This window comes from Fundulus heteroclitus, chromosome 3 (assembly GCF_011125445.2).
Source record: "Fundulus heteroclitus isolate FHET01 chromosome 3, MU-UCD_Fhet_4.1, whole genome shotgun sequence".
In the NCBI taxonomy this organism is placed as follows: Eukaryota; Metazoa; Chordata; class Actinopteri; order Cyprinodontiformes; family Fundulidae; genus Fundulus; species Fundulus heteroclitus.
The window spans coordinates 42282703-42295672 of record NC_046363.1 but is presented as its reverse complement, the minus strand read 5'-3'; the positions used below and the strand labels follow the sequence as shown (position 1 = coordinate 42295672).

The 12970-nt window shown below is 38.2% G+C and overlaps 1 protein-coding gene across 1 annotated transcript in view; it reads right to left on the bottom strand.

Annotated features, from left to right (window-relative positions):
• The window catches only part of zgc:113232 (collagen-like protein), a 30575-nt gene that overhangs the window by 16191 nt on the left and 1414 nt on the right, over nucleotides 1–12970 (bottom strand). The window contains exons 2-14 of the mRNA XM_036135438.1: nucleotides 10422–10506; nucleotides 9016–9084; nucleotides 8759–8910; nucleotides 7836–7976; nucleotides 7125–7178; nucleotides 6978–7031; nucleotides 6533–6586; nucleotides 6282–6335; nucleotides 4724–4777; nucleotides 1424–1477; nucleotides 1092–1145; nucleotides 815–868; nucleotides 91–135 (exon numbers count right to left, since the gene is read on the bottom strand). Coding sequence (XP_035991331.1) covers nucleotides 91–135; nucleotides 815–868; nucleotides 1092–1145; nucleotides 1424–1477; nucleotides 4724–4777; nucleotides 6282–6335; nucleotides 6533–6586; nucleotides 6978–7031; nucleotides 7125–7178; nucleotides 7836–7976; nucleotides 8759–8910; nucleotides 9016–9084; nucleotides 10422–10506 — 924 coding nt within the window. The remainder of the gene's footprint in view (nucleotides 1–90; nucleotides 136–814; nucleotides 869–1091; nucleotides 1146–1423; nucleotides 1478–4723; nucleotides 4778–6281; nucleotides 6336–6532; nucleotides 6587–6977; nucleotides 7032–7124; nucleotides 7179–7835; nucleotides 7977–8758; nucleotides 8911–9015; nucleotides 9085–10421; nucleotides 10507–12970) is intronic.

Here is a 12970-nt window from a genome sequence, read left to right as displayed (position 1 = left end):
ACACACACACACACACACACACACACAGAGAGAAACATCAGACAACAGTAAAATGGAAACACAGGAAGTGGATGGTGTGCAGTTCTGTACCTTCGGTCCATTTGGCCCAAATGGTCCCGTTTGTCCTGGATAACCCTGAAAGAGATGAACAACAATGACTCAAGCGTGATGCAAAGATGAAAGAAACGATGAAAAACCTTTAAACATCTGATATCACGTGTAGTGGTGCTCAGCTTAATTTGGGAAGCTTCAAAGTGAACAGAAGAGGGAACAAAAACATTATTTCACTGATTGTTATGGAAACTGAATCAAAGAGAAAGATGCAAATGTGCACATGCACAGGTTTACAGAAACATTACATTATTACATCAACACTGAGTGACTAATGGCCAGAGATGTGATTTCCAGAGCTAAGTTTGTGCTTCAAGTCTGTGAAATGAGACAGAAAATGATCTTTAAATCAGCCAATTAGAAATATGTCACTATCTAAAGATAATAATATAAAACAACTGAACATTTGTCTTCTTGGCTAAATTTGTCGTTACACTGAGTGGGGTTTTCTAAAAAAATAGACTCACGGACAAAAACAAAGAAGTCTTTACAACTCATATTTGTTTTTATGAGTGTTTTCAGTTTTTAGTCACATTTATTGCAATAAAAAGCTCAACATTAAATTAAAGTGAAATTAAGGCCTGAAAACCCATTTCTGCTCTCTTTGCTGGTTTGTTATTTAAGTTTCACTTCAACCAAACCAAACCAAGAATCTTTTACCGCTAAAAGCTAAAACATTTGCACAAAGACAAGTTTATCTTACAGCGTAGCCTCTCTCTCCGACGTCACCTGGAAACCCGGGAGCTCCTGTCTGACCCTAAGAGACGAGGGGAAACATTTCAGTGAGTTTGTTAGTAAAGGAACCAACAAATAAGTTGATTCTAAGTGAAATAACATATTTATGTTACTAGGAAACCACAAACTGCTCATTTTAAACCAGAAATAGGTTTAATATCTTTGTATTTATAAAATGTATCCGTCATTTATATTTACACATTCAGTTGAACTCTATCGTGGTTCTTAAAGTTAGATTTCTTTACCTTTGGTCCATCTTTTCCCTGAGGACCCTGCTTACCAAGGTCACCACCAGAACCCTGAACAGCAAAAAACACACACAGCTGATGAGACAAACTTTTCAAATACAGAGAATATCGCTTTTAAAAAAGTAACTATATTCAGAAAATAAATATGGGGAAAAAAACAGCTTCAGGATTGAACATTGACAATTTCTAGTCAGAATTTTTAGCAGTTCTGTGCAAGAAATTTCTGTTTTATAAAAGTAGAAAATTAAATATATGCATTTGCATTTGTTATATGTAGGTAAATGCATAAGTTGTAAAAAAGGACCAAAACGAAGGGAAAGTTGCGGTACCTTGAGACCTTTACCTCCTCTCGATCCTGGGGTGCCTGGTTCACCGCGAGGCCCCTGGGATAAAGACATGATTAAATTAAATTTTAACAAGTTAAATTATAAAAATGAATTAGTTTTAAATAAAAAAAATAACTAATTAAAAAGTAATAAAAATGAAAGTAACTTCTGACATGAGTTACAGCAAACAGGCTTAAACCGGATGCAAGCAGACTTTCGTTCAGTTTTTCTAAAATGCTTCGACACCTATCCAGGAGTCTTTGTCAGTCCCGGTGGATCGCACTTGCGTTACAATTTGGGAATGATACCCTCATATTGGCGCAGGAGTGTGAGCGTATTTCCAGAACATGACCCGGATTATTAATTTGCACAGGCACTGACATAAGTTAAAGGAAACACATGTAAATATGAGTATAAATACTGTTTAATATTATAAGAGTATGTTTAAATTGTAGTATATGTGATTGTATTAAGGGACTATAAGTATACGAAACAGAGTCCCTGTATGTGACATGTATGAATAGTGAGAGCAGAGGAGAAAGAGATCTCAGTCAGATCAGTGAAAGTGAAAGTACAATTTAACCCTGAACTGAAAGCTTCTGTTGCAACAAAGCTGTAGTTGTTGATAAGTTCTTAATGCATCCATTGCCTAGTGGTTACATCAGCTGCAGGTTAGTAAACTCCCCAGTTCACCTCAAGCGTCTTGTCTTGTCTGTTTATGATCAACAAAGCGGACCCAACGGCGGCTTGTGGTGGAGAAAGTTCAGGGTGGTTTCCAGACCTACTTCTGTGTCTGACACCTGCTACAGTCCACCTGGCGTACCTCATGAGAAGGCGAGTTGTTTACGACTTCAACTTCACAACTGCCTTTACCTACAGGTTTAACCAATGAAAAGCCAGAACTGTCCCATTTAGTCCAGGTCGCTAATTTAAGTCTGATTTCTGAGTCGGCCTTGTTGTGCTATATTACCGCCATTTAAAAAAAATTGAGGTCAGATTTAATTCTGACCACACAGCCACAAAGGAGAGAGAGGCACAGCGGACGGCCCTCTGTCTCAGCAGGGTGCTTCTGTAAACACCCCACAGATAAAAATGGTCAGAGTGCTTCTGACCACTCTCTTCTTCAGACTTCACTTCAGACTCCAAGCTGCTCAGCCACCTCTCCCTGGAGCTGAGCAGGAAAAAAACACTTCGGACCATGGGCCCTGCCTGTATTTCTCCTCAGCCTTTACAGGGAAGCGAACCCCAGACGGAGCTGGAATGCCGACAAAAGGGCCCGCTTTCGAATGTGAGGAGAACCTGCTTAAATCAGACTGCATCCAGGTCAGAGAACGTGGCAGAGACCAGGCCTCCGATCCCGACCACATGCTGCTGCAGAGCTAGGCGCTAGCCTGCCAATAACAGCCAATAACTTCCCTGCTTTCAGTGCTCCTTCCTGGAATAGCCAAAACTCACACAAGGCAAAAGACAGGTTTGGCAGAGAGACCCAAAAGGGAAAGTTTAAAGGTTCATTTGGGAAATGTTTGTAAACCGTTGGACACATGATCACTCCATTCCATGCTTTTTGGAATCAGATCTGCAGGATTCACTGAAGTATTCTGATTATGACCAACCACTTTTGTTTTGTCTTTTGTTTCTTTTTGCATGTAAATAGTTCCTTAGCTTAGCTTCTTTTTATCTTCATTTTGCTTAGTAGTTTAGTTAAGTTTCACTAGCCTAGTAGAGAGGATTTGTTAATCGAAATATTGTGTTAATTCAGATAAACAGCATTACATAGTGATGTTCTCTGGATGTTCATTTTATTTCTGTTATTAAATTCTTGGACTTGAAAAGAAGTTGTCACTCCTTTAATTCTATGTGTGTGCAGAGTTTGCTGTTAAAAGATCGCTAGTGCTCGAATTCATCCCTTTCAACCATTGTCTTGATATCAGCTAAACAGCTGATTATCACCAGACAATACTTAACAGACAGAGAGTTATTTAATAAACATTAAATAACTTTGAACAGTGTATAATTGCACAACAGCCTCCAGAGAGTAGGTCCAGAACTTTCACTCTGTGGGGCTGGGAAAATTACCTGAACCCCGACATCTCAGACATAAGAAGTTCATAGACACTCCCCTCTTGATTCTTTAAGAATCCCCAGGTGGGGAAAGCACAAAGGAGTCAAAGCATATTCACCTCACCAGCTGACCTTCTACCGGTCAGTGATGGCGAGCCTCCTGGTGTATCTGTGTGGTTCTCCTGAGGCTCTCAGGAGAGCATGGAGAACCTGCAGCGGGTGGTGAGAGCAGTGCTACTCCTTGTCGGGTCCCAGCTGCAGCTCTCTGACGGACATTTACACCTGAAGGCTCCAGTAGAAACCCAACACCACTGCAACAGGCTCCACTCGCCCCGACAACATTTTCTTTGACACCAGAGGCTCAACTTTATAAGGCTGTGCTTCACTTTGTGCATTTATTTTATAAAATCCTTGATTTTCAGTTTTGAAAAACTCTCTTTCCTCCTCGGATGTGAAATTTATCCCACAGAAATGTCTTTGTGTGGGTCCCTCCAAATGGTCCTGTAGGACCTCAGATGTAGTCAAAGAAAGCTCTCACTCTCACCAGCATTATTTAAAATAACCTCGTAGTGTCTTAGAGTGAGTCAAAGCACATGTATCCACTGATCCGGCATCTCAACACATGAGGAGAAGAGAATCAGCAAATGATTGAATGTTAAATGTTTTTGATTTAATCTTAAAATTTCAGTTAAAAAAATTATAAATTCTATGACACATAAAGAGATGTGCGTTTGCATTTTCTGAAGAACCTGCGTAATGTACGTAGCCTCCTGGTCAAAAAAAGTATTCACTCTTGATTGATTCTGATGATTTATAAAACTGATTGATTTTTAAATAATAATATGATTTATTATAGTTTTAAATCTGATGCATTTCTTTATGCTACACAACTACAGAGATGCTTATTTTCCCAAGATGTGTAATCCTTAAAAGGTTATTATGAGGTAATCTCAGGTTACCTTTAAATATGCTTATAAATTCTCTTTTCTACAACCCCATGAATATTTTTGAAAGAAAACATGAAAACACTAAATGTGTCCAATGATATTGGATTGAATATTATAAACCTTTAAAAATAGATATCAAAATGTATCTGTGAAATCCTTTGAGCACAAATTATTATTATTATTATTATTATTATTATTATTATTATTACTTATTGAGCTTGATAGGAGAGACATTTCTGTGTAGATATCAGAAGTTAAAACTTTCCCCAGATAGCCGGCAGCTTTAGCTCCTTACAGTCTCACCAGGAGCTCCAACTCCTCCTCGGGGGCCCTCCATACCGATGTCCCCCTGTCAACGGGAAGAACAGCAACACTTCAACAATTTTTTTTTTTTGATTGATTGAACATTAATAAACTCAATTAAAACAAACAGAAATGTAACTATCAAGCCAACACTGGCCAAATGTTTGCTTTTGTTCTGGAAAAATAATCAAAGAAGATTTGATTTAGTCAGTAAAATTCAGTAAAGTTTTCCAATAAGAAGTTATTATAGTCTTCCCACAAATTAAACCTGACCGATCTCAAAATTAAGATTTACATTATTTAATCCCACGTTTCTATCTGTTAAGCAATAGATAGACAAGGTTTTCCAGTTTGTCATTTAAATGTGCTGAGAAAATAATTTCAAAAGTAAAAAAAGTCCATTAAAAACTTTCATTATTTCTTAAGAGGGGAATTATGCGCTGACTAACATGCACCTGACTGCTCAACATCAGTTCAAGCAGACAGAAAACTAGTTTTCTGCTTCTGTGCATCAAATTGGATGAGATTAAAAGTTGCTGCAGGACAGAGTTAATAAGCTGCCCAAATACAGGGTGACTGGGTTTAGAAAGCGGCTGTAATGTCTTTATAACGCACCACTGAAAATAGTCAAAGCTTTATCTTTGGTTTCAAAAGCCATATCTGACTCTAAGGTCCGTCTTTAATGAACTCAAATCTTTCAAATACTTTCGTCTAGAACAGCTTGCTGAAACGCCATGCTAACGCTAGCACATCTACTCTGTTTTGATATGACTTGTTGACAGTTTGAGTCATAAACTACCATACTTCAATACGGTTCCTGACAATCATGTCTTTGTGCAGCTCTTGACTACATAGACAGCTGTCTGAGCACAGAGCGGGTCACATCGCGTTGCTGCAGCAGTCAGTACAGTCTCTCTTTCATAGAGAACATCAATGTGAACGCTAAAAAACACGCAAATTGTTTGGAAAAAGCCTGGATGCATTAGAGCAACAAAACAATGTGGACAGCTTCATTTTTGCACTAATTACTTAATGCTTTAGAATTTACAAAACAAGGTTGGGGACAACATCAGGAGTTTACAAAAAAATCTTCCTGCTGAACTGATGAGGGAGTACCACAGGGTTCACTCTTCCGGCTCATACTTTTTATTACTTCAGGCTTCTATCAGACACATTATTAATTCTCCTTTGCTGTCCATGTGATACTTCATACTGAGGAATTCCTGCTACTTATTTTAAATTGGACATTATCGTCTTTAATCTAGAAAACATTAGAAACACGTTGTTTATCTGGTAAGCTATCTTGACAGCATTGCTAACCTTTCAGCACAACCTTTGAACTATTTTACATAAGTAAAAAAAAAACCTTCTCAAAATAAATGACTTAGTATTTGATAAGTTTCTATCTTTTATGGCTATGAAATAACCTACAGGTAACCTAAGCGCTTTGAGTGGTCAGTATGACTGGAAAGGTGCTACATATGTTCAGTCCAGTCATTTACTTGTAGTTTTAAGACATTGTCAGTGTGATTTAATGTATGTTAGTTTACCTTCAGACCGAGCTCTCCACGCTCACCCGGGTCACCCTGAAGTCCAGGTTCTCCCTGAAAGAATCAATTAGTTAGCTATTTTCTTGTTTATCGAACATTTTCAGCCTAATTAGAGTCTGGTGAAGGGACTCAACTAAAGCACTTGGAAGGCAAAGTCTGAATTTTCTATGGTCTACTCATGCTACTAAAAATCTGATGGACATATTCAAACTGTGGTCGGACATCGGCGCGGTCTCCATTAGTAAACTGACCATCCCGCCAGAGAAACCTGAAGCTCCTTCTTCTCCTTCGGGTCCAGCATCACCCTGGAAATGGAAAGAACACCCAGAGCAAAAGATGATTTTATTTTTGTCCAGGCTTTTAAATTTCTTCTGCAACAACATGCACACATTTTATTTTGTTAATGTGTTGAGTACGTTTACTTCCATAGTTTCAATATTAAACCTTGAATTGAAGCCGGCTTCATATTTTCTTTCACTGGATTCCTTTGTAGTTTCACTTTTACTTTGACATGTTTACTTTTAAAATGCTTCTGGTTTCATTTTCAACTGTTTTTTTATTTATTTATTCTTACTTTCAGTTCAGTTGTTTACTATGCTAACAGTGGTAGTTTTGGGGGTAATTTGCAGAGAGAAAAATAATTACGTGCAGTAAACTGCTTATTATATAAGCTATCAGCCTGGATGTTTTACTCACGACTGGTCCAGTGTCTCCTCCTCTTCCACGAACTCCTTTAGCTCCTTTAAGACCCTAAAATGAAAAGCATGTATTTATGTTTCATCCACACTGATTTCTGCTTCTTCTTTTGTTAAGAAACATGCAGGATAGGTTTCAGACTTTCACCTCTCTTCCCTGAATGCCAGGCAGACCCGTTTGACCCTGCTGGCCTCTGGACCCCTGCCAAATGGACAAAAACGTTCAGATAAAATAAAAAATAAAAATCAATATACTGAAATAAAGCGCTACCGACATGCTCTGGAGATTTTACAGTGGAATAACTTATCAGGAAACAAATGTCATTGATTGCTTTCTCACAAATTAACCTAAATATTTATGGAAGGAAATTATTTTTTTGCATGAATTCCTAGAGAAGTTTTTGCAAACATGTTCTTCAAATATAAGCATATTATTATATGGGAATAAATAAATGCAGCAGCATTTTCAAACAGTATGAAAAAATGTAATCGGATCTCAAAACTGCTACTGCAGTTATAGAAATCTTAAAATGATTTGTCTCCCCATACAAACATTAATTTTGCCTTTTTATTTGCCAAAACAATATAGTTTTCACCAAGAAGGAATGAAATAGAATCAGTAAAAGTGGAGCTGTTAATAATAAAGTATTAATGAACAGCATTTTCAAGGGTAAATATTTTGGTCCTAAGTTTCTTTAGTTGGGAACCAGAGAAAGTTTTATTAAATTTTTGCAAAAATACAAAATCTGAATACAAAGCTATCAAGAGAAAACATTTAATGAGAAACATTTAATGTTTGCAGAAGATCTGTGAGTTTACAATAAAGAAATTAAAGTGGTTTGATGTAATAAGTTCACACCTTTGGTCCTGCAAAACCAGCAAAACCGGGTCCCCCGGGTTCACAGTCACACTCAGTCGGTCCCTCCTCTCCAAGAGCCGCATCAGCTCCCGACTCCTCTGAGGAGTCTGTGCCCGGTCCTGTTGGGTACTTAAAAGGCACCTGGAAAGAAAAAAATCACCAAGGTATTAATGAAATGTCAAGAAAAGTAGATTTCATGACTTATTTTACTTTACTTATATAGACTCGGAAGCTGAACTAAGATTTTTTTTTTCCTCCAGCTGCATATGTTTAATATTTATTCTGCATGAATGTGTATTTATTCATTTAGAAAATTAATGTAATATATATATATATATATATATATATATATATATATATATATATATATATATATATATATATATATATATATATATATTACAGAAGATTGCTCTTCTCTCTGCTCCATTTCATTCAACATGTATTGATTTGGGAGTTTGTGTGTTGTACGTATGAATGTTAAAGTTATTTTTGAATGAAATAAACAGAAATAAACTACATATATCATCACAGCAGTTTCCCGTTGCTGGGTTGACAGAACTTCAGTTCCCTTAAAAACTCTTCAGCTGTGCTTAGATCTACTCAAAATAAACAGTTTAAGCAATATCACAGAGAAAAGACTTCATTACGAGCTCCTGTATATTTTTTGACCCAGAATTCACACTTTAGCGCCCCCTAGTGACATACTAACGATATTAAAAGGTATCCGCATCGAGTAAACGTCAACAGGTTGATTAAGCAGTTTATGTGGAGGGCTGAGTCAGATCACAACCTCCATGTAAATAAACAGGCTCAATGTTTGTTCTGACATAAAAAAAAGGTTTTTTTTTTATATCTCAGTTCAAATTAGACTTTGATGTCCAACGGCTGCACAGCATTCACTGGTCTACCTGCTGCCTTACCTGCATGGTCTCGGTGTCCTCCTTGGCGTAGTGGGACTCTGTGGTCGAGGCAAAAGGGAAGACGTCTTCAGTGATCATGGTGACCCTGGTGGGGTCATAGTCCTCCTCCACCGGCTGCTGCTCCTCGTCGTAGTACTGAGTGGGCTCAGGCTCTGAAAGGGTTTAGACGTCCAATCAGAAAACTTCACGGAGGATTTTGAACATTATACCTGCAGCCGGACAGTAGAGACTGATCTGAACGGCCTTTGGAGCCCTACCAGGTTGATGAGAACCTTTGTCGTTGTAGTGGTTGAATGCAGACGACTCCTCATAGGTGTGTTTCTCACCTGTATGGATACACAGTTCAATAAGGGCCGTCAGATGAAAGAAGGCAGAAGTGCCTTAGTGCATAAAAAGATTACAAATAAGAGGTTAGCCGGATAAGGGTAGAGTGCCTTCGCCGGGTTGGGGAGGATGTCCTGCCCCAAGTGGAGGAGATTAAGTATCTCAGGGTCTTGTTCACTAATGAGGGAAAGGTGGAGCGGATTGGTGCGGCGTCTGCTGTGAAGCAGGTTCTGTACTGTGATGTTAAGGTTCTGTCTTTTGCACTGCAAAAACGGATCTAAAAAAAGTAAAATGTTCTTCAAATGTTTGTTTTTGTCCTAGATTTGAGCAGGTAAATAATATTATCTGCCAATGGAATGAGCCCCAAAAAAAGATAAATAGACATCCTGCACTTGAAATAAGACAATGGAGATGAGTTGTTCCTATTTTAGGTGCAAAGGTCTTATTCCATTAGCAGATCATCTTATTTACCTGCTCAAGTCAAGGACAGATATACTAATTTTAAGAAAATATTATTTATTTTTAGTTCCGTTTTTGCAGTGGTGAAGAGAGAGCTGAGCCAAAATGCGAAGCTCTCAATTTACCATTTGATCTACGTTCCTACCCTCATCTATGGTCACGAGCTTTGGGTCGTGACCGAAAGAACGAGATCCCGGATACAAGCGGCTGAAATGAGTTTTCTCCGTAGTGTGTCTGGGCTCTCCCTTAGAGATAGGGTGAGGAGCTCAGTCATCCGGGGAGGACTCAGAGTAGAGCCGCTGCTCCTCCACATAGAGAGGAGCCAGTTGAGGTGGCTCGGGCATCTGGTCAGGATGCCTCCTGGACGCCTCCCTGGTGAGGTGTTCTGGGCACGTCCCACCGGGAGGAGGCCCAGGGGAAGACCCAGGACACGCTGGAGGGACTATGTCTCCCGGCTGGCCTGGGAACGCCTTGGGATTCCCCCTGAGGAGCTGGAACAAGTGGCCGGGGAGAGGGACGTCTGGGCCTCCCTACTGAAGCTGCTACCCCCGCGACCCGATAAGCGGACAAAGATGGATGGAAATAAGAAGTTAATTCAGTTTGCAGTTTAACCCAGCCTCTTATTTGGTCAAAGTGATGGCTTCATTATCAAAATATTACAATTTTATATATAAAGTTATTCTAAAAGTTTAACTGGTTTGATTAATTTACATCTTGTAATAAGAATAAACGTTACATTGAGGAAGAAGGTGAGATCAGAAGATTCTAGTAATCCTTTTTGTTTTAGATCAAGTTAACTTGATTTTTATAAACCGGTTGTTATCCTATAAGACGGCGTGAAGGTGCAAACAGTAAGAGCAGGAAGAACAGCAGCTCTGACCTGAGTGCTGTCCGGAGTATTCCTCCTGGCAGAGAGACGAGGCGACACACAGCAGCAGCACCAGAAGCGCCGACAGGAGGGAAACCTGCAGAAAACACAAACGGTCTCATATCTAATCACCAAAACCTGCTTGGGACGTTTCAGCTCAAATAAAAGAAAATACATAGTCACATTCAATGAATTAAAGTATTATCAAAAAGTTTACTTTTTTCAATAACACAATTCATTGCGTGAAAAACTAAATATTTTCACACAAACTGACGTTTTCAGCTCTTTATTTCTATTAATTATGATGTTCTGCTTACAGTTAATGAAAATAAAACATTTAAGATGAGAGCATTACTTCAGCCCAATTAAATTTTTTTTAGCACAGTTAGATGGGCTTATTGAAAAGTCTGCTCCTCCCAAATAGGTAATTTTCTCACGGCGATGTAATCTGACAAATGAGTCTGTATATTCTAATTTTGTGAAAACATTTTATAAATTTATTGTGTATCTTAGTGTTGAAATTTAAGACCAACCTGTTGAAATAAAGACTATGTCTATTCAGAATTCTTTAGGCTTTACTTTATTAATTCCCTGGAAGGTAATTAGTTTACAACAAGTTGTAGCATCACACAAGCAATGATGTAACCAGACAGCAAGATAAAAAGCAAACTTCCTAAGTTTAAATGGACAAGTTAAATATACAAAACATACCTTAAGAACATTTTAAACTTCAGCCAAGACTGAAGTTAAATTGCAGTAATGTTATAGCCAACTTAAACCGGGACATTTACATCTGTGGTTTGTTTAATTATTCATTTATTGTGAATAATTGTTTAGTTTAGTTTAATTGTTCAGTTATTGTGGGGATAAAAGAGATCTTCTCTTTTCAGGTAGGACACATCTTCTCTCTGAAAGGTATGCATCTCAATGAAAAAAAGTTAATATTAACATTTAGCCATTTTTTATGCCGTTCAAAATAACCTTGTCTGATAATGTTTTAAACCCCAAGCATCTGATCTGTGGCTTGGACAACAATGGACCTCTTTTATCAGCTTCATGTTGTTTTTTGCTTTCTATAACGCATTTATTAATAACATTAAATCTAAATATTGATTCTGCCTACATTAGGATAGTCTGGGGAGTTTATTTCTTCCACTGGTCAGATATGTTATGATGTTTACTGACCTCCTAGGGCAATAAATAAATTGAATCGATTAATTCAAATTTACAAGTTTTTAAGATTTCATTTTTGGAAAACCTGGATTTTATTTTGCCAATTAACTCATTGGGTTTCCATGGAGAGAACAGAAGTAATGCTGAATATATTCTTAAGAAAATAAATTGTCAAAATATTGTAAACTTTTTTTAAGTTAGATTTTTTTAAGTTAGATTGAAGTTACCCAAGTGAAGTGAAGCATGTTTTAGCTCATTATGTAAAACCACTAACATTTTGTTATATTTTCATTATTTTCACTGGCAGGGCAGCCATCTTGTTTTACAAGCTGGTTTTACAACTTGGATTTAGTTGCACTTTGAATTCAACTCAACTCCCAGACAAAATTCTTGACATAAAAGCAAATAATTGGTTTTTCAAATAATTTCTTTGATTTCTTTTTGTAAAACGAAAACGAGGGAAATAAAATCGATTAATCAGAATTTGTATCAAAAAAACCTGAGATTTTACTTTTAAGCCACATCGCCCAGCCCTATCCCATCCTTCATCTCTTTCTGTTCCAAAACAAAGATTGGTAATAAAACAGCAAACAGATTATTCATTAGCTATGAGATAAAAGCACTTTAAAAGCCGTGACTACGTCCGCTGCTCATTTCAGCCTTCTGTGTGAAAAATGAGGTTATTGGAGAAGGCAACGTCCAGGAGACGATTCGGTCCTTCAGGTTTCCTGGTTATGTCGGATGCTTCATGTTATCGATGAGCTTCTCCAGCGTTATCGGTTTTGTATCATTCAGACTTCATGTTAACGTGCTTTTAGTCTCTCATTTGGCTGATCTCGGGTGCGCTGGAGCTCAGACAGGCGTTGTTTGTCCGAACAGAAAAAGCTGCAGACATGATTCTCTGTGACATCGCAGTCCTGAGTCAGAGTCCCATGTTCAGGGTCACCAAATGTGGCGAGACGTACCGTCCAGATGCCTGATGGAGTCTAAGGATATTTAGACATACCAACCCAAACACACTGTGTAGCAGCTTTCCCTCCTTCCTTCGTGGTTCTTGGAGCAGAAGTGAACGTCCTGCTTCACATCTTACAGGAAACAGTCACAGCCCATCAGACTGTGGCTGATCTCGGCTCATATGGTTACTGAACATCTTCAAACTGGAGCAGGTTGCTCATGGACAGGCAGAAGGTCTTTTTATCCAAAGTCAAATACAATAAGGGGGGGGGGGTAAGTCTCAGTGCTGGGGTTTCTGAGGTTTCTGGCTCCTCATGGGTGAAAATGATGAACTAGAATCAGTTGTTTCCTTCTCTTTTTTTTATCTCTTTTCATGATTGTCTTTTACGTCACTGATGGTAACTAGAAACATTGAGCTGCTGAACTTAATGACA